Here is a 21,833-nt window from a genome sequence, read left to right as displayed (position 1 = left end):
GACATAAATTTTCTTTAAATCAGTCTAGAAGAAATATCCATTAACTCATTTAAAATAATGTTAAATATCTATAAACATTTAAAACACCCATTAAATTCTTAAGATCATTATAACACTTTACTAACTTAGACTAACGCTTTAAATGTTTATAGACACTTGATATTATTTTAAATGGGTTTAAGAATATTTTCTCCAAACTTATTTGAAAGAAATTTCTGTCATTTGGCAAATCATCTTGTGAGGGGGGCATGCTTTTCACCAATTATTAGTTGTAGTCAGCCGCCCCTCTTTAAAAATAAAAAACAAAAAATTGTTTTTTTAATTGTTTTAATCTTTTATTTAGGATATATTAGTAATTTAAAATACTGTGATTGATAAAGGGATATATTTGAAACTAAATAACAAAAAACCTAAACATCTAATTCTCAAAATTGAAAACTTAATTACTAAATTAAAATCGCTTAAGAACTTAGGAATTAAATTTAAAATTTCACTTGTTCTTTTGGTTTGCTATATAACAATAGTTGGACTTCCAATTTTTTATTTATTTATTTATTAAATTCAGACCCCGTTTTTTGACTTGGAGAAACTTTCGTAAGACCTTCCTAAAAGATTTGGTGATACAATATATATACCTCCCATTTTATAATATTGCACGCTCGAAGACATTGTAAAATATTCACAAATTCCCCATTTTTCTCTCATACTTAAGTCGTTCTTGAAATATGCCCTTGCTTAAGATTAATTGGTAGGTGGGGGAGGTGAGATGGAGACAATCCTAGTCCACCTGGCCCCCACATGGCTCCCTATGTGTTTTAGGGTGTGTTTGAGATTGCGATTTCACAAGAATAATTTGTGTTTTTAAAAGATATCGCAAAATGTAAAGCGTTTGACATTGCAATTTAAAAAACACTTAATTTAAAATATGAAAAAAAATCTGCGATTTCAATAAGCAGGCTAAGGGGTGCTTATTTGAAAAAAAGTGCAAATTTAAACCAAAATCATGAATTCACATAACAAATATTTAATAAAAAAATATTTTTTAACATGTTTTACCAAATGCCTTTGCGATTTTAAAAAGTAGCGATTTCAAAAACGCTATTTTAAAAATCGCACTTATTGAAACTGCAATCTCAAACGGACTATTAAACTTGCCCATAGATTAACAAAAAAACAAATTTATATATAATGCTAAAAATTACATTTTTATTTTACGATTATTGTAAAATAATAACATGGTATATAGTTGCAACAACCGTGGTTTTTAAAAGAAAAAAGTTTTCAAAAGTTGAAGGTGGTAGTGAACAAAATGAAGTAGTTATCGTAAGATTTTGGTTTTCTGTCACCTACCCAAAGAAAAACGGCGATGGAGGTTGTTGTAACACAGGAAGACAAAACTTAGTTCAACAAACAACAACTGTTAAAAGTACGAACCATGTTATCATGGGAAAAATTTATTCTCGTTGTTTTCAAATGCTTCACAGCGTTGTATTCCTTAGATAGGAAAGACTAAATCGGCAATATTGACTTAATCATGATGACCAAGGACACAGGAGACTTCGACGATGAACCGTAGACGTAGGCGCTCTCTCAAATTTGATTGAACCATAACCTAAATAGCCTGCTTGAGGTTAAGCCATAGCAATCGAAAAGGACATATCCAAAGTATGAAAGTAACACGTGACTTGGAGTAAATATCATGCAAAACATTAGGGCATTTTTGCCATCAATTATGCCATTTAATTTTCTTCTCCGGATTATTTCATGCGTACGTAATAGAACCCAACATTAAGTAATAATAATAAGGAGAAACTTCACTTTAATCCATTGAACTTCCACGCGATTTGACAAACCTCTTAAATTTTAAAATCTCTCAATTTGGACCGTTGAACTTTCAATTGTTCTCAATGTGGATCCTTCTATTAATTTTAGCCGTTAAAAATACCAAAAAAGATCAAAATATCATTGATTTTCATTTTTTTAAAATAAAAAAATGTTTTGGAATTAAAGGTAAAGTTGGAATTTTATACAAAATTCAGGGGTATAAACATCATCTAATGTTTAAAATCTGACGGAGGGGTCTACATTGAGAGTAATTGAAATTTTAGAGGTCCAAATTAAGAGATTTTAAAGTTTAGGAGGGGTTTGTCAAATCGCGTGGAAGTTTAGGGAGCTAAAGTGAAGTTTCCCCTAATAATAAATATAGATAGTTAATTTAATATTATTAATTAAGTTTAAAATTCTTGATTTAAACCTTTAGGTTAATGTGGCATTTCAACCTATTTGATAAAAAAACCTTGTCCTCCAATAATTTAATTTCTGTTTGAAGTAAGGCTAAAAATCACACTTTTATTTCACTATTATAATTACACCTTGCTGAAGAGAGATGCTACATATCATTCTCTCAACCATCTTTTAACTATTTCTTTTTGCAAATCTAAAAGATTCATCATTGAATTTGTGGACTCATGTGGGTCTCACGAAAATTCGATGATAGATTCACTTATTCATTATATGGAAATCAGGGACAGAACTAGGGGTAGCCGATACGTGTAGGCCATGTGTAGGCGATGCGCCCCCCCACCCCCCACCCCCAAGGGAACAAAAAAATGATTTTTTTTTTTTTTTTGGGCATATTGGCCCTTACCCACTAAATTTTTTGGTCCTTGGCCCCTACACTCATACCAAAGTTAGGCTCCATCCGTGAGGGATATAGTTTAAGGATGATTGAGACAATGATTTTGATCGTTTCTCATATATAATAGCGTCAATGATTGCTTGATATTATCACATCAATAAATGAGCTAATAGATGCCTGATTGGTATTGTCAATTGTCATATCAACGGGATGAGATAATAGTAAAATAAAAGTGTAATTTTTAGCCTTTTTTTTTAAAAAAATATATATATATTAATTTTTTATTATGTATCTTCCTTTTCTTTCTTATCAAGCAAGTATATGGAGTAAAAAAAAAAAAAGTCAGCAAATGGAATTAGATTATTCTTGATCAATCGTATCAAGTTACAACCATCTTTTTAAAAAGCCATATCTAATATTGTCCATCAACATAAAGAAGTTAACAATTGTAAATTAATTTCTACCTATAGAATTTGACAGCACCAAGTATTTTAACATATCTCTGTGCATATTGCATAATTTGTCAACCTACTTTTTTCTGTACAACGAGAATAAAGTGTCTCCAGTCTCCACCAACAATTGTCTAACCAAGTGTCTTCGGTAACATAATTATACGACGTCATTCCAAGCACCAAACACTTTATCCTCACCTCTCTGCAATTTCGTACAAATAAAACAAGATGCAAAAACGACTGCACAGGAATAAATTGCTTTATATATATCATTGTGATTTTGAAATTTTGAAATTTTTTTTTGGTAACAAGCGATTTTTAAATCTGGGTGACTTAGCATATACGATATTTTTGTGCCATCCAATAAGACCTCTACAATTGCCAAATGTAATGAGAAACAGGGGTGACGATGTTCGGTAGAGGGCCGCGGCCTTTATTCTCTTGAGTGGAGTAAAAACTGTACTTTTATTTTTACTGAACGATATTACTTTTAGTGTTTCATGCTGACGTGTTTGTTTTTATTGGAGGGCACAAAGTATTTGATTCATAGGAGGTTCTTTTATATATATAAGTTGTTTAGTTTCTAAAAATCAACTAAAAAAAACTAGGGTTTTTTATACTGACAATGAAGACCAATTTTATATGAGTAATGATTTAAAAAACAATGCACATTTTGAATGTGACACTAAAAATTATAATTGAATTCAAAAATTAGTAATGATTTATTCAATATTTAATAGTAATTTTAATGCGGCATAAAGAGTATGCATAACATTTCTCATTTTATATATATTTTTTCTTTATTTTCTTTGTTTGGTTTTGTGGCGGGTTGTTTGGATAATAGAATAATTCATTTTAAGTGCTACAATATATATAACTCAAATTGTTTATACATATCTTTCAATGTTCGATCCATCATAGAACAAAACCTTAATTTGAAGGTAAATTTTAAGGGACAAAGTTTTCCTCCAAGCTAGGTTAGATGAACTTCCTTTAACACAGCCTATAAAAATGACATGTGTCCATTTTCTTAATAACATGTAAGACGCACATGAGTTTTTAATATTACTTATTCCAATTTTGTCCCTAATATTAAAAAAACATATGCATCTTATATGTTCAAAAGACACATGTCATTTTTATAGACCGAATTAAAAGAAGTTACTCTAACCCAATTTAGAAAAAAAAACTCTATCCAATTTAAGATAGTGGTCGATGACTTCTTATAATACCTCGTATAAAATATTCACCGTTTTACTGATCATGCATTTCATTCTTGTATTTTCTATATATTTTTATTGTTTACGTTAATTTAAAAAAGAAGATTAGGAAAGAATGAGGCCCCACAAAGTGAACTCACAACACATGACGTCCAAAAAGAATACTATATTAATTTGCTATTTTCATCTTGTTTATTAATTATCCAAAAATTACTTTTTTCCCCAAGTAAATTAAAAGAAAATGAGCAAATTAATTCCATCAAAATTTTGGCAGTTTAATTTCCAGACAATTAATTAATGAAACATTGATAATTAATTATGCTCATATATATATATATATATACTATGGAAACAACCTTGTCCACGAGTAGTTGGTAGCTTGAATTTCCACTTACTTTCTTCGTTAAAAATAAAAAGGTTTTTCCACTTTCTTCTTGACCGAGCCATTAAAAATTTAAACAAGATATTTGAGGCAGGCTCAAGATTTTTTGTTTGACGGGGTTGAATTAATGAGTAATATATTTCTTAATTTATAATACGCATTAGTGGATAAAGATCGTTTTCACTTTAAGTGAAATGGAGGAGAATTCATTTCGTGGTCCAGATTAGATTTTACACATTTAATGATGTCATATAACATAGTGAATATGCTGTCATGTTATTTAAAAATTTTAAATGACGTGACGTCATGGACACAGTTAGATGCAACAAAATAAAATATTTATCATGAAATGGGTTCTCTCCTTTTTATATGAAATGAATTTTCTCAATTTCGACTAAAATAGAGAGGATATTAATCCTATTCCCACATTAGTGGCGAAATTCATAGGAATTTATGAATAAAGGTTAGCATATGAAACAAAAGAATTAATTGGAGTGCATACTATTTGCAAGAAACTAATATTTGTAAGGAGATAAAAAAATAAAAGAAGTCCATACCAATAACAATTTGTTTGTACACGTATATCTAAGAGTGAAAATGCAGTTACGTTACTGTCTACGCGGTTAGTAAAATAAACTAATTGCCTCCCCTAACTGCCTATGTGGTTAATCGGTGGTTAGCAATTAATAACTCTAATAACAGTTAACCGCTTTTCAAATAAAAAATTTAAAAAGTTTTTTTTTTTTTTTTTTTTAAAAAAAAAAAACAAAATCAACGTCGTTTTTATGGTAATATGAAAATACCCTACTACATATGGCATCATTTCTATATTTTTATATATATTTATACACAAAAACAACGTCGTTCCATGTATTATATATATATATATATATATATATATATATATATAATATACATAAAGACGGTTAACAATTTTTTCAAAACTTAAAATTATAACCGCCTTTAAAAGTAGTTCATGGTTACAGTTCGTGGCCCACCTTTTCACCCTTATGTATACAGTATACCTATTATATACACATACCCGCACACATACAATCATCAATTCATGTAAATTGTGATCTAAATTTTGAGCCCTAATATTTATTTAGGAGAAATAAGAAGATGAGAGATAGAAGAATAATACAAGAAGCTGTAGTAATTAACCACAATAGTAATTAAAGCCCCAAAGGACAAAAATCATAATTGTTGATTCTGCTAAAATTAGAAGTTGTTGACAAAAGGTTCATTTGGTTGAGGCTCTTTCTTTTTTGTTATGTTTCTTCTCTTACCCGTTGATTATGTTAAAAATTGTACTATAACATTTTTGGGAAATAAATTTCGGATGTATAGCACTTCAAATGAGGATCTACTGAAATTCATAGGGAATTTCAGTTTCTAAAATTTTAGATTTAAGTCGTTTATTTTCTATCCAATGGTCATTGTTTTCCCACGTGTCCTACTACTAATAAAATAATAAATATTTATTATTTTATTATTTGAGACACGTGGCAGGACAATTAACCTTATATGGAAAATTGACGTCCTAAATCTGAAATTTTAAAAACTGAAATTTTCATAAGAATTTCAATAGATCCGGATGGTAGCACTCCTTCATGAAATTTATTATTGTAAACTCAAAGAATTTAATATTTTCCACCTTGCTGTAATTTAGCATAGGCTGATGATATATATAATATGACGAGTTACAATTCAAATTCAAATGTACAAATTTTGTTGAGATAATGTAATCTATCTATACAATTTCAAATATGTAATTATCCTAATCTAAAGTGTTTTAATTGCAGCTTGTTATCTTGAGTCTGTTGAGATAAGACTGGAGATTATCTTGTAAGAGTCTTTATCTTTTACACGCCCCCTCAAGCTTAGTGGGGGTGTAACAACTCTGAGCTTGTCACATAGATTTGAAAACCGGATTAAGGATAAAGGCTTGGTGAAGATATCTGCAACTTGATCTTTGGATGAGATAAACCGAATGTCTAGAGATTTTAAAGCTACCATATCCCAACAAAATGAAAGTCAATTTCTACGTATTTGGTTCGAGCATGAAAGACTGGATTGGATGAGAGATACTTGACGCCTATGTTGTCATACCACAAGACTAGAGGATGTGAGACAATGATCCCCAGTTCGCAAAAAATGGATTGTAGCCATGATAATTCAGTTGCTATGTTTGCTAGTGTCATGTATTCAGCTTCCGTACTTAACTGAGCCACTGTTGCTTGCTTTTTACAATTCCATGAAATTAGATTCTTCCCAAGAAAGACACAGTACCCTCCTGTAGACCGACAATCGTCTTGACACCCAGCCCAGTCGGCATCAGTGAATGCTTGCAGTCTATTGGATGTGGACTGCTGGATTTTTAAACCAAGATGAATAGTTTCTTTTAGATATCTCAATAGCTTTTTGGTAGCCTGCCAGTGAGGTAGTAAGGGTTTGTGCATGAACTGTGACAATCTGTTCACTGTAAAAGCTATGTCGGGTCGGGTAATAGATAGATATTGTAGAGCACTAAAGTACACAGTGTGAGATCCAAAAATACCTCACCATCAAAGGTAGATAAAATATCTGAAGTAGACATTGGAGTGCAAACAAGTTTTGCATCAGCCATTTTTGTTCTCCGTAAAATGTCTAGCATATAACGATGCTAAGAAAGATGAATACTATCATGTAGCTTGCCACTTCTATGCTCAGAAAAAAATTTAATTCACTCAAATCCTTGACTGCAAACTCAGATGCCATACTATGAAGTAAATTATCAATTTATGAAGTAACTGAGCTAGTAATAATTTATATAAGAACATATATAGTACAAGCTGCAGACTTATATATGAACAAAGAGGTGTCTAATTTTGAAGCTCTAAATCCAAACTCTAGTAATTTATTGCTCAGTCTAGAGAACCAGGCCCTTGGTCCCTGTTTGAGACCATAGAAGGCTTTCTTAAGACGACAAACATGGTTGGGAAACTGAGGGTGAGCATAACCAAGGGTTGTGACATGTAAACTTCCTCAAATAAATTACCATGTAGAAAGGCATTTTGAATATCAATTTGCCTAAGTAACCAATAAGATGAAATTGCAATAGACAATACCAAACGTACCGTTGTTGGTTTAATTACTGAGTTGTAGGTCTCTGAGTAGTCGATTCCAACTTGTTGGTGGAATCCTTTCGCCACTAATCGGGCCTTGTAGCGATCAACTGAGCCATCTGCCTTCCTTTTTATGCGAAATACCCATTTGCATCCAACTAAATTCTTGGCTGTGGAAAGAGGAACTAAACACCAAGTATTATTTTGTAAGAGTGCATCAAACTTAGAATTCATAGTTGTTCTCCAATGAGGGTCCATAGATGCCTGAGTGTAGCATGTGGGTTCTATAATATTGAGAGCACTATCAGCCATGAGAGCATGTGGAAAGGGGTATTTTGTGGATCCATTAGGAAAAAGCTTTGGTTTGGTGATATTATTTTTTGCTCGAGTGAGCATGGGATGAGTATTGATGGGTATGGGTGATTCAGATGAAGGAGAAGAAATCTGGAAATCTTCAAATTGAGGCTGTGACCAAATTCGTCGTAGTGGAGGAGATGTGCTCCTTCACGGTGGCGATGGAGGGCAGTGGACATGGAATAGATTCATCAACATACCCAAAAAGATTACCTCCTTTGAGATGCAGAATGACTTGGGGCAACCATGTAGGGTAATTGTCTTGAGTGAGTTTGTTGAGGTTGAAATTGGAAAAGGTAACAAGTTGAAGAGGACTGGGTTCGGCTGCCATTGATGAGCAGCACATGAGGGAAAGAAAGAAAAAAATAAATAAATAAATGTAAGAAAAAAAATTATGCGGAAGGAGATTTTGACATTAGTTTTTTGGTAGCTTTGATACCATGTAAACTTAGAGAATTTAATATTTTCCACCTTGCTGTAATCTAGCATAGGCTGATGATATATATAATATGATGAGTTACAATTCAAATTCAAATGTACAAATTCTTTTGAGATAATGTAATCTATCTATACAATTTCAAGTATGTAATTATCCTAATCTAGAGTGTTTCAATTGCAGCTTGTTATCTTGAGTCTGTTGAGATAAGACATAAAATTATCTTGTGAGAGTCTTTATCTTTTACAATTATTTTAAAAAGTGTATTACTAACTCATAAAATACATAATTTGAGAACCAATTTTAAAAAATAAAATTTGAATGTATAGCATTTTTCAAGAATTTAAGCACAAGTGCGACAAGACAAGCGACGAAATTGCTAGCAGCACAAGGAAAAGATCCTGGGAGCCGTACGAGGAATAAGGAACACCTAGCTGGATTGTCTTTTAAGGAATTTATTCTTTATTTATTTTTTTTGTTTTGTAACAAGGGAATTTATTCTTTAACTCACTTAGAGATTTTATTTTCATTTTTCATCCGCATTGTCCATCAATGTATTTTATTAATTAATTCTTTCCATCAACGGTTGAAATGAAAAGTTATATTTTATTTAGCCTTTTTAAAAATAAATATGAACCTCACTAGCGTGGGCGGAACTAGGTTTAGAGAATTAGAGGTGTGGGAGACGGAATTTATTTATTTTTTATTTTTAAATGTTGGGGAGATGGATAGACTTATATAAATACAAAAGCATATAGATACACATAATCTCTTTTATATGTATGTTTTTTTAATTAAATTTTGTTTTAAAAGTTGGTTCTCAAATGATATGTTATCATCTCATGAGTTGATGACACATTTTTTAAAATAATAAATCTCGTGAAATGGTGACACATCATTTAAAAATTAACTTTTGAAAGAAAAAAAATGGACACAAATTTTCATAAAATTTCCTTCAACCTACTCTAATAAGTAACAAGTGTAGGTTGAAGAAAATTTCCATGAACTAACTTTTTGCTACTATATCCGTGTGAGTCAAGTTATAGCTTGGCCGGTCTCAAAAGAACGTCCAAAAATAAAATTTGGATCCCACAAAAATGTAATATAAATAATGCTATATACTAAATAATATAAATGTAATATAAATGTAATATACTAAATAAAATTTAGTATATTATTATATAGATGTAATACAACTTAATGTAGTATTGAAAATTTGTTTTTACATCAACACTTAAAAAAAAATTAAAGATTAATTTTCACTATCACATCATCTTAACTATATAAACAACTAATATATTAAACAACATTATATGATACGGTATATAACATTACTCCCCTTCATAAACCATCTCCCAATGTGAAAAGAAAATTCAGACTCCAGTTTCCTGTTATCCATAAAAATAAATAAAAAAAAAGAAAAAAGAAAAAAAGCAGTGTGAAAAGAAAAAAACTGTTCACAAATATGAATCTCCACCAACCACATCAGCTGTCTTTTCTCCCACCAATGACGGTGGACCCAGCCGAGGGCCCCAGAGTAGTGAGTATTGTTGTGAAGCCACGTTACAAGTCGTAAGCCGTCGGATTTGATTGATATGGTGCGATGAGAATCAACTTTCACCCAACCAACCCCCATGCCGTGCCACCGCCCTTATGCTTACCTACCAGAACCTCTGCCACAACATTGAAAGCTCCACTCTATCTATTTAAGCCCCGTAACTCCCTCTTCGTAACCCAGGAAATCCCAAATACTCCACCAACCGATTTCCTCTCTCTCTCTCTCTCTCTCTCTCTCACTCTCGCAACTCCCTTTTCTTGTCATTTCTCTGTTTGGGTCATTCTTTCATTCACATGGAGACCACCACCACCAAGAGCGGCGAGAGTCTCTGCGTGGGCCATGACCCGCTGAATTGGGGAGCGGCTGCGGAGTCGCTCAAGGGCAGTCACTTGGAGGAGGTGAAGCGCATGGTGGCCGAGTACAGGAAGCCGGTCGTCCGCCTCGGCGGCGAGACCTTGACGATATCGCAGGTGGCAGCCATAGCCACCCGCGACTCCGGCGTCAAGGTAGAGCTCTCGGAGTCCGCCAGGGCCGGCGTGAAGGCCAGCAGCGACTGGGTCATGGACAGCATGACCTCCGGAACTGATAGTTACGGCGTCACCACTGGGTTCGGTGCTACTTCACACAGGCGAACCAATAAAGGCGCTGCCCTTCAGAAGGAGCTCATTAGGTAATTAACCTCTACACTCTGAGTTGCACCCCAACGAGTTCACTCAGTTCTACATTAGTTGATCTATAAACTAACTTATTAGAGAAAACCTTAAATGCTGTTTTGGTGAACTAATTTGCTGAATTGGTTAAAAATGGGTCTCCAGCAAACTCACTAATTAGGTGAGAAATTTTTGTTGGTTGAATATGTAGCCGTACTACTTAAGGTGCATGCAATTTCAAATTCTTACACTACTCTATGTGATAGCGAAAAATAATATTTATAAATTAATTCATTTAAAATTTTATATTAATTCTTTCTAGTCACGATAAAAAGTAACTACTTAATAACATTTTTTTTTCAGCTTATTATGCATGTACTCTTGGTCTTGGTCAAAATGTTTTTTTTTTAATTTTTTTTTTTGTGAGTTGGTCAAAAACGTATACCTACTAAGTATTTGTACAACGGTCAACTTTTGGGTCGGGTTGACTCGTCCGAGTTAATTAAGTTGTGAACGAGTCGGATCGTTGTTGACCGTTGACCAGCTGGCTTCTGCCGTGGTACCGTATCCGGGTACGCTAGCCTACTATTCATTGAAAGAACATGGGTGGCATGCGGGAAACAACGATTTGATTGGGAATGTTTTATTGGGAAAAGGCCACGCTGTTTCGGTAGGTGTACGAGTAGTTCAGGACCCATGTGTTCAGCTCGGACACGTGGCTCACAGATAGAGCCCTTCCTTTTCTGGGCTCACATAGTTTAGTACTTTAGTACCTAATTTTTACATAAAATTTTAAATAAATTCTTTATATTTAGTTCATATTTTTTTACAATAAATTATTAGATTAATAAATTTATGTAGATCCTATATAAGTTAATAATGAACCCCATAAATCTAATAATTAGTTATAAGAGAATATGAGATTTTTAATAAAGCATTTAATTTTGAGATCTATAATGCAATAAAAAAATTATTTTGGCCCATAAAAGTCCTAGGTGGCAAGAGGTTATAAGCCCATCAGTAGGTGGGACCACAGCATCTACGGATGGGACTTATAACCTCTTGTCACCTAAGACGAGCCAAAAATATTTTTTTTTATTGCACTATAGCATTTCCCTTTAATTTTACTTGTATTTTAAAAAATAAATATAGAATTTATTTTTTAAAATAATGACAACTAATCTGTTGTGCTGCATGTTCTTGTTCCAGATTTTTGAACGCTGGAGTATTTGGCAATGGAACAGAGTCGTGCCACACATTGCCTCACTCAACAACAAGAGCAGCCATGCTTGTGCGGATCAACACCCTTCTCCAAGGGTACTCTGGCATTAGATTTGAAATCATGGAGGCAATCACCAAGTTTCTCAACCATAACATCACCCCCTGTTTGCCACTGCGGGGTACAATCACTGCCTCCGGTGATCTGGTCCCTCTGTCCTACATCGCCGGACTACTAACCGGCCGGCCCAATTCTAAAGCCGTTGGACCCTCCGGCGAATCCCTCGACGCCCTAGAAGCATTCCGCCTTGCCGGTATCGATTCCGGTTTTTTTGAGTTGCAGCCTAAAGAAGGCCTTGCTCTTGTTAATGGCACTGCTGTTGGTTCCGGCATGGCTTCTACGGTTCTTTTTGAGGCAAACATTCTTGCTGTTTTGTCAGAGATCCTGTCGGCTATTTTCGCTGAAGTTATGCAAGGAAAGCCTGAGTTTACTGACCATTTGACACACAAATTGAAGCATCATCCTGGGCAGATTGAAGCTGCAGCCATTATGGAACATATTTTGGATGGAAGCTCTTATGTCAAAGAAGCTAAGAAGTTGCATGAGATGGATCCTCTGCAGAAGCCTAAGCAAGACCGCTACGCTCTCAGAACTTCACCGCAATGGCTTGGCCCGCAGATTGAAGTTATCAGATATTCAACCAAATCGATTGAAAGGGAGATTAACTCTGTCAACGACAACCCATTGATTGATGTTTCAAGGAACAAGGCTTTGCATGGCGGCAACTTCCAAGGCACCCCAATTGGTGTCTCAATGGATAACACCCGTTTGGCTGTTGCATCAATCGGAAAACTCATGTTTGCGCAATTTTCTGAGCTTGTCAATGATTTTTACAACAATGGGCTGCCCTCAAATCTCTCTGCTAGCAGGAATCCAAGCCTGGATTATGGTTTCAAGGGGGCTGAAATCGCCATGGCGTCTTATTGTTCCGAGCTTCAATTTATGGCGAATCCGGTCACTAGCCATGTCCAGAGCGCAGAGCAGCACAACCAAGATGTGAACTCTTTGGGATTAATCTCCTCAAGGAAAACAGGGGAAGCTATTGAAATATTGAAGCTCATGTCTTCCACTTTTCTTATAGCACTTTGCCAAGCTATTGATTTGAGGCATTTGGAGGAAAATTTGAAGAGCATTGTCAAAAATACAGTGAGCCAAGTGGCTAAGAGAACTCTAACAACTGGTGTTAATGGAGAGCTTCATCCATCCAGATTCTGTGAGAAGGATTTGCTCAAAGTGGTTGACAGAGAATACCTGTTTGCCTATATCGATGACCCCTGCAGTGCCACCTACCCATTGATGCAAAAATTGAGGCAAGTTCTCGTTGATCATGCGTTGACCAATGGCGAGAATGAGAAGAATGCAAACAACTCCATCTTCCAAAAGATTGGATCTTTTGAGGAAGAACTGAAGACCCTTTTGCCAAAAGAAGTGGAGAGTGCAAGGATTGCATATGAGAGTGGGAATCCTGCAATTTCTAACCGCATTAAGGAATGCAGGTCTTATCCATTGTACAGATTTGTGAGGGAAGAATTGGGGACCGGATTGCTGACCGGAGAAAAGGACAGGTCTGCTGGCGAGGATTTTGATAAGGTGTTTACAGCAATGTGTCAGGGGAAGATCATTGATCCTCTGTTGGATTGCCTCAGGGAATGGAATGGTGCTCCCATTCCAATATGTTAAATTTTATTTTTGAACCATTGAAGGGAAGGGAAAATGGGCGTTGCTGGCCCTTATAACCTTCAATGTTCAGCTTTTCCACTTTTGTGTGCTACAATTCCACTGTCAAGAAATAATATTTGATCAAAAAAGCTATGTTAAATTACTCCATACCTGATGAATCCATTTTTAATGGTCCTATACAACAGATAATTTGTTTAAATTAAGCTATTTAGGCTAATAATAAATTTGTGAAAGATAATATATAGATTTGTTGCTGGCCTTGTCAACTTTAATATAGTCAACAATATCATGAGCCAGCTTGATGTTTGGTGACAGGATGTGTATACTGTTGATAAGATGATGGTTCAATATTCCATTTAAGATGAAGTTATTGAGTCATGTGTTACAATAATTCAAGAGACAAAGAACTCAAGAGTTAATAGTTATAAGAACTCAAGTGACAAAAGTTAAAATGATAAATTAATTTTATTATTGTTAATGTACAAGTAAAAAAGACTTGTAACATTTATATTCTTTCTTTATAAATAAAGAATTGTATACAATCAAAGATATCAAGGAAATATGTAGCTAATAAAAAGCTTTGATGTGTGAATAAAGTTCATAGGTCGAATTACCTAAAATCTATGTGTTTCATCTCTTTTCTTTTTCTATTTAAATTCTTATTAGTTCTAATAGAAGCAACTGAACTATTTTGTTTAGAGTGCAGCATTAATTCTCATGTATTATATGGGAAAGCTATTCATATTATACAAAAAATAAATAAATAAATTAGGGGATTCGTTAGCCAAAGACTTGCCCACTGAAATTAAGAACATTATCAAACCATCAAAAATCACTCTAATACTCTCTTACAACAGCCCCACACACACATACACGAAAACACAGTAAACACAAGAAAATAACCAAGCTTTGGATGTAGGGTTTACTTATCTTGAAGGTAGAGACCTCAAACCCTCCAAAATCTTTCGCCGTCTTCTCTCTCTTGGAGTGACACAATAGGGTCTAAGTTCGACCTAAACCCTTAAATAAGCTTCCTCCCACACGCTCATGCTAACATGATCAACTCTTATGTGTATGGAGACTGTCATCATTCGATCGTTTTGCTTAAGGTCGTAACACTCGATCGTTAGGGACTACACTAAACTTAATGGAGCAGTGACATTGCAAAAAATTAGAAGTTCGATATACTAAATTAAGAGTTTTTGAACTTTGGAGAAAACTTATGGAGTGGCTTCAGCCACCCATTTTCCATTTTCTTTTTTCTTTTTTCTTTTTAATTTAATTTAATTTTTTAATGTTTTTAATCATTTTGGTTTTAAAAATTTTTTATTTTTATTTTATTTTTAATTAGGTATATGGATATGTGTCAATTTTTAAGGGGTGCTGAAGTGGATTTCGGTCAAATTTTGGATAGAGGTACCATCTCTGTTTTTTGCTATTATTAAGGTACCATCTATGATACAAAATAAAATTGTTAAACCACATGGGCAAAAAAAGCTATTTAACCTATAAAAAAAATTTAGATTCAATTACTTTATAATATGACAGACTACTAAGAGCATTTCTAGCAACCTCACCATTTTAGTTGGTTATTTTAATAATTCACCTTTTTAGAGCACTCACAAGAGACTCAATACTTTAACAATTCACTTTCACTATTTTATTTAAATATTATTTTTCAAAAATTTGTTTATTCTTTCTCTAACTTTTATATTTTTGAATGTTTATATTTTTCTAATGGTCTATTTTAAGAATATTTGTCTTATTCTAATGGTAATATTTTTTAAAATTTGCAATTTTTCTAATGGTGATGGCAAGACTCGAAGTGAAGGGATGAAATGGCGGAGAGAAATGGCGCCAAATGTTGAGAGAAAAGAAAAAGAGAAGGGAGAGAGGCTGCAGAGAAAAGGGAAAGAAAAATAAAAAAAAGGAGAGAGAAACGAAAAGCAGAAAGGGGGAGAAATTATATTTGTTTAATCAATAGGTGAGTGAATAGTAATTTTTAAATTTGATAAGTATTGTTCACTTCACTACTAAAAGAGTAGTGAGGCTGAAAAGTGGACAATTAGGCCATTTTAGTTAAATTATCTCACCAAAATAACTAAAAAAATAATTTTGGTGAAGCTGCAATGAGTGCTCCAAAGAGAAAAAAATAATAAAATAAAATAAATAAAAGAACAAAAAAGACTCGAAATACCCTTGAACAAAAAAAAAAGTTGCGTTTTTTACAATTGGCCCAAGCAACTCTGCATATGAACCTTCAACATTTTGAACAAGGGAAAAATATAATTTAGCCCCCAAACTGCTAGTCATTTTTATTTTAGCCCCTAAATGTTCAAAAAGTGATAAAGCAGCCTTCAAACTACCAAACAGTTGCAATTTGGCTACTTTGTTAGTCATTATCGTAAAAAATGATGAAAAATTCAAAACTACGTCGTTTTGGCAATGTTAAGTTACTAAAATATCTTTTTGGAAAAAAAAAATCAATTAAAAAAATGCCCCCTAAAACGTCGTTGTTTTGAAGAAAAAAAAAAAAAAAAAACAAACAAAATTGTGGTTTAGGGGTGGCTTGCCAGCCACCTCCATGGCCTATGGGGTGGCCGGCGAGCCACCCCTAACCATGTTTTTTTTTTTTTTTTTTTTTTCCCCTCAAAACGACGTCGTTTTTGGAGGGCATTTTTTTAATTGTTTTTTTTTTTTCAAAAGGGCATATTGGTAACTTAACTTCAAAAAAGACGTCGTTTGTACTTTTCATCTAATTTAACGGTGTTGACTAATAGAGTGGTTAAATTACAACTTTTTAATAGTTTAGGGACTACTTTATCATTTTTTAAATATTAAAAACTAAAATAAAAATAGCTGGTAGTTTGGAGACTAAATTATATTTTACGCTTTTGAACAAGTATTATATTATAACGTACTTTTATTTTCTCTACTTAACCTTTTGCTATTCTCTCTCCAATTTCGCCGTGATTCAATGGTCATGGCTTCCCAGCTCCTTCGACGCGCCTTCGGAAGCCGCTCCAGCCAGGTCCTCTCCTCCGCCACAAACCCTAACCCCTTCGCACCGTTTGTAGCCAGGGCCTTCTCCTCCGATTCCACGCCCATCCGAGCCACTCTCTTCCCCGGCGACGGTATCGGCCCCGAGATCGCCGACTCCGTTAAACAGGTCCCTCTCTCTCTCTCTCTCTCTCTTCTCGAATCTATTCTCAGTTCCAATTCGATTAGCTGCTTGTGCTCTCCAGGAATAGAACAAAATTAAAGTAAAAAAGTTATTTATGATTTGAACTTGAATTTAGCTGCTTTTAGGGGAACTTTTTCATTGGAATAGTTTGTTCGAACAGCGTCTTAGGGTTTCTTTCACCTTCGTTGCATCAGATATATTGTGATGTCTTTTATATTTCTTCTGTTTTTATTTTTATTTTTATTTTTTAAATTTTTTTTGGGTTTACAAATGCGTTGACGTTGATATTAAGTGCTTTAGTTTCAATACTATTGGTTTCTAAAGTCGATCGGTTTATGGGAGTCCGATCTGCACCAAAGAATATGCAAATTTGATTGGGTTTGTTTGTTTCTATGCTAAATTTTACGATGAGATTGCTTTCCCTATGAAAAGATTGAGCCCCCGGGCAACAAAACAAAATTGCAATCCATTAATAATAATAATTCAGGCTTCATCGTCAAGTATCTGTGAAGATAGAAAGGTTGTTGAGGAATTTTTGTATAGTTTTCTGGGTATTATGGTCTAATTGGAAAAACGGAGTGCAACAGTCGAGGGTGGAAGTAATTTGGATTAAGTTCTGGAGCAACAGTCGACTAAGTTGATTGAGGATTAACGTGGACGTATACTTTTCTGGATGTCAAATTTTCATTTTTCAGTCGATGCAAAATATAGAAGACACCCTGGCTGACCAGTAGTAGTTTGTGGACTGTTGAATAATTTTTTCTGCTTCGAGATGCTATGAAAACAAGGGGAAGCTTAGGAATTAATGGTCTTGGGAGGAAACATTCAAGATGAGAAATGAATGTGGCTGGAGTCATTTAGCGTGGGAATGGAGGTTGAGGAGCAAAATTATCTTGTTTTGCTTATAGGAATACGCTGTACACGTTTATGAGTGAAATGAAATTTCTTGGTTTATTTGGAACTTAAAGATCTTGAAAGTGGATGATATTGGTTACGATCCAGTAAATTTCTTTCAAATTGTTGTGATTTTTTCTTCTTCTTTTGATATGTGGTTTCTTTCATTAGGCGTATTTCTTGATTTATAAGGCCATATCTGTTTTTTTTTATTTATTTATTTTATTTATTTTAATTTTTTTTTAAAAAAAAAATCAGGAAAAAGACCTAAATCCATAATCATGAATTATTAATTTGCAAAGGATTTTAATAATCATATTCTCTTAACCTCCCGTGCATCTCCACTGTTTCTTTCTTCCTTTTTTTTTTTTTACTTGAATGTTTAGGGATGGTTCTATGCTAATTCTCTCTTTCCAATGTTTAGCCTTTTTCCTTGATGTTGCTATATGTTCTGTTTTTTGATGATGTGGCATGGCCTGTTTCTTTTTACTTCTAATGAATTGCTACTTTATTCCACAAGATTGAAGTGGTAATGCTAGATATGGGAATTTTGATGTACTGTGATGTTTGTATATTTTCCCAGTTGAAATGAATCCATAAATAATGTGTTTTGGTTGTTTCTGAATGTTTGTCTCCACGATTGTAAGCAGCCAATATTTTTACAGATGAAAATCTCATCACTTTGCGTAATGTAGTTTCATGTTCTTACTAATATCATAATTCAAACTTATGCAGGTATTTAAAGCAGCTGATGTTCCAATTGACTGGGAAGAACACTATGTTGGGGACCAAATAGATCCTAGAACCCAAAGTTTCCTAACATGGGAAAGTTTAGAATCTGTACGGCGAAATGGGGTAGGCTTGAAAGGGCCAATGGCCACACCAATTGGGAAAGGTCATCGTTCTTTGAATCTTACTCTAAGGAAAGAACTTAACTTATATGCCAATGTTCGGCCTTGCTACAGCCTCCCTGGCTATAAAACTCGGTATGATGATGTAAATCTTATCACCATCCGTGAAAACACAGAAGGGGAGTACAGTGGACTTGAGCATCAAGTAAGTGTATTTTGAAATATGCAGATGAAGGTTAGCAATATTAGATGTGCATGAATCTGAACTTGTTCCTTGTTTTTGATGCTAGGTGGTCAGAGGTGTGGTTGAAAGCCTCAAGATCATTACTCGTCAGGCCAGTTTGAGGGTGGCTGAATATGCTTTTCACTATGCAAAGACTCATGGGAGAGAGAGAGTTTCTGCAATACACAAAGCGAACATTATGCAGAAAACCGATGGTCTTTTCCTAAAGGTCTGCACTACTAGATTCCATAGATTAGAGATTCTTACTTGTTTAACCAATAAACGTCATGTTAACTTCAGTTTTCTTCACTTTCAGTGTTGTCGTGAGGTTGCGGAGAAGTATCCTGAGATTGTATATGAGGAAGTTGTCATTGACAATTGCTGTATGATGGTATAGACAAGATTCACTCTATGAATGTTGTTGAATTTGATGCGTGTATGGATTTTCTTGCAATATTATACTTTAATAAATACAATCGTTTTAAGATATGCTGTGAAACTGCTCCTTTTTTTTTTTTTTTTTTTTCTTTTTTAATTTTATTTATTTATTATTATTATTATTATTATTATTATTATTTTAATTTAAGGCTTAAAACTTATATCTGGTTTTTCCATACACAGCTTGTGAAGAATCCAGCACTTTTTGATGTATTGGTGATGCCTAACCTGTATGGTGATATTATCAGTGACCTTTGTGCTGGGTTGATTGGAGGATTGGGCTTAACACCAAGGTTTGTGCATATTTATACTTATGTCCAATAATATACAACTAGACCATTCTTGACATTATATGACTTGATTTGCAGCTGCAATATTGGTGAGGGAGGTATTGCCCTTGCTGAAGCTGTACATGGTTCAGCACCTGATATTGCTGGAAAGGTTAGGCCTCAAAGTGGATTTACGATTTTTAATGTTGTAGTTTCTCTGGCTCCTTAGTATATAATTATGTTACGTGCATTTATATGCCTGCTTGTATTGGCAATTCTTGCTAGATCTTCCCCTTTCTCCCATCCCTGCTGACATCTATTTTATAGGTAGGCCTAGTTTAGAGGATTAACATGACCAATAAAATAAAATACTTGCTATAGCTAATCCAAAGAAGGAATTTCCTTTTTCTTCTTAGGGTCTAGACATCTTTTTGTGTTCATCTTATTTTACCGGAGCATAATTTCCTGGAACTTGATAAACATAGTATTTTACAAATTAAAATTTAAAATAAAGGGGGAAAAAAGCTCGCTTCACAATTTGGATAATATTTGGGTTTTTTGGGTCAGGAAGAGATGATAGAGGGTATGTTTGGTAAATGGTTTTGTTGAGAGTTTTTTGTTTGAATATAAGAAGTGATTGTTGTAATATAAAAGGTGAAATAAGATTTGAATTTTTTGAAAGAGAGAAGTTGAGAAAGTTGTTTGGTAATAAAAAAAAAAAGGTTATGACTTTTTTTTGGGAGAAATGAAAAAAAGGAGAGAGATGGTTACCAAACACACCTAGAATAACTTATCCAAAAAAATAAAAGATGGTAGAATCTTCAAGATGATTGATCTTCAGGCTGATTTGTGGGGGAGAAGAGAACTTGAAAAGGCTTCTAAAGCAAATGACTGAAGGACAAAAGAAATGATGGTTTTATTGGGAGGAAAACAGACTACTATTATTGCAACTTGCCGATTTGTTAATTTCCTACTTTTGGTTACTCTCTCTTCTTTTCCTTTTTCCCTCGTGATTCCGTACTTGTAACTCCATGTTTCTTTTAAGCATAACTTCCTTTGAAACAAAAGGTATGTATCTCATCTGTGTTAATTGGTTGTATTTATTCAGAATTTGGCGAATCCAACTGCTTTGCTGTTGAGTTCTGTCACAATGCTGCGCCATTTGGAGTTCCATGACAAAGCTGATCAGATCCAAAATGCTATCCTCGGCACAATTGCAGAGGGGAAGTACAGAACAGCTGACCTTGGTGGCAGTTCATCTACAACTGATTTTACAAAGGCAATTTGTGATCATCTTTGAAGAATGTTTCAACATAGAAATTCAGTTTTGCATTGGAGTTGACGGCAAACTATTTGTTGTGATTTTTCTAATGGAGCTATATTCAGAACCTTTCTCTAGATCTTTTCTAAGGGGAATAAGACCACATCACCTTGATGCTTTGAAGAAAAGTTCTCCTGGTTGCCAACAAATGCAAAAAAATATTATATATGGCACTATACAACCATGGAGAGATTGAAGGTGGCCTGGTTCATTTAGAAACCAGCATTTCCTGCTATGTTTCAAAACAGAAATAGGTTGGACTCTTCAATGAAGTTCTCTTTTAGACTTCCAGTGCCGTCCTCGGTGGTTTGATATTCTTTGTCAATACAAACATGAAATAAAAGCATCATGATGTGGTGTTAGTCCTTTTTTATTGCGTGCCTTTCTGGAATTGGATAGGTTTGTTTCTGATGTATGATCGATGCATTCACGGTGCTATTTAATTTTAGTAATATGCAGCATTGTTACTTGCAGCAATTTCTTGCTGATGGGCTCCTGCTACTTTTTGGGACTTCTCTGGTATTGCGGAGTCAGCATAGTTGATCTTGCCAGTGGATTGCTGGGCATGCCCTTACAAGGGGTTGATACCTAGGCTGTTAGCATGGATTGGGAAATTGAGGCTCCAACATGTTGGACAGGGGCACGTAATTTACTGCCATTTTGAATCCATATATGCGGGGTTCACAATTTTTTATATGACTTACAAACTTAACACAAAATTAGTAGGGTTATGATTGAAGTGTTTGATTGTATAATTATATGGATTGGGTTATAGTTAATTTATATAGTTTTATACACATGCCTTTGACACGATTTGAACCTGACATGTGACAAAAATAGTTTTTGACATGACTCGTGAATCTAACATGAAATTATTGATTAAAGTTGACTTATATA

General features: G+C 34.1%; 2 protein-coding genes across 3 annotated transcripts; both read left to right on the top strand.

Annotated features, from left to right (window-relative positions):
- Positions 1-10,346: 10,346 nt before the first annotated feature.
- PAL1 (PHE ammonia lyase 1) lies at positions 10,347-13,903 on the top strand. The gene is made up of 2 exons (XM_059606950.2): positions 10,347-10,817; positions 12,007-13,903. Exons 1-2 carry the CDS (start codon positions 10,441-10,443, stop codon positions 13,754-13,756), a joined length of 2,127 nt encoding a protein of 708 aa, XP_059462933.2. The 5' UTR covers positions 10,347-10,440; the 3' UTR covers positions 13,757-13,903.
- Positions 13,904-16,689: 2,786 nt separating this feature from the next.
- On the top strand, positions 16,690-21,733 carry IDH-V (isocitrate dehydrogenase V). Of its 2 annotated transcripts, XM_088511312.1 has the most exons (8): positions 16,690-16,925; positions 18,570-18,890; positions 18,976-19,137; positions 19,225-19,299; positions 19,530-19,639; positions 19,715-19,787; positions 20,724-20,894; positions 21,411-21,733. In XM_088511312.1, exons 1-8 carry the CDS (start codon positions 16,734-16,736, stop codon positions 21,477-21,479), a joined length of 1,173 nt encoding a protein of 390 aa, XP_088367438.1. In that variant the 5' UTR covers positions 16,690-16,733; the 3' UTR covers positions 21,480-21,733. The 2 variants fall into 2 exon arrangements, with proteins under 2 accessions (XP_088367438.1, XP_059428079.2); XM_059572096.2 differs by lacking the exon at positions 21,411-21,733 and having other exon boundaries at positions 20,724-21,005.
- The last annotated feature ends 100 nt before the right edge of the window (positions 21,734-21,833 follow it).

Source organism: Corylus avellana, chromosome 10 (assembly GCF_965113065.1).
Source record: "Corylus avellana chromosome 10, dhCorAvel1.hap1.2, whole genome shotgun sequence".
NCBI classification, from domain to species: domain Eukaryota; kingdom Viridiplantae; phylum Streptophyta; class Magnoliopsida; order Fagales; family Betulaceae; genus Corylus; species Corylus avellana.
The sequence above is the reverse complement of the archived record's forward strand: the minus strand, read 5'-3'. Positions and strand labels throughout refer to the sequence as shown.

What these genes read in the sequence shown, in the direction of transcription:
- PAL1 (XM_059606950.2), top strand. Translation starts at nt 10,441, where the DNA reads ATGGAGACCACCACCACCAAGAGCGGCGAGAGTCTCTGCGTGGGCCAT. An exon ending in CTTCAGAAGGAGCTCATTAG is followed by an intron (nt 10,818 to 12,006) that starts GTAATTAACCTC and finishes TTCTTGTTCCAG; the next exon opens with ATTTTTGAACGCTGGAGTAT.
- IDH-V (XM_088511312.1), top strand. Translation starts at nt 16,734, where the DNA reads ATGGTCATGGCTTCCCAGCTCCTTCGACGCGCCTTCGGAAGCCGCTCC. An exon ending in CACCTGATATTGCTGGAAAG is followed by an intron (nt 19,788 to 20,723) that starts GTTAGGCCTCAA and finishes GTATTTATTCAG; the next exon opens with AATTTGGCGAATCCAACTGC. An exon ending in CTACAACTGATTTTACAAAG is followed by an intron (nt 20,895 to 21,410) that starts GCAATTTGTGAT and finishes TGTTACTTGCAG; the next exon opens with CAATTTCTTGCTGATGGGCT.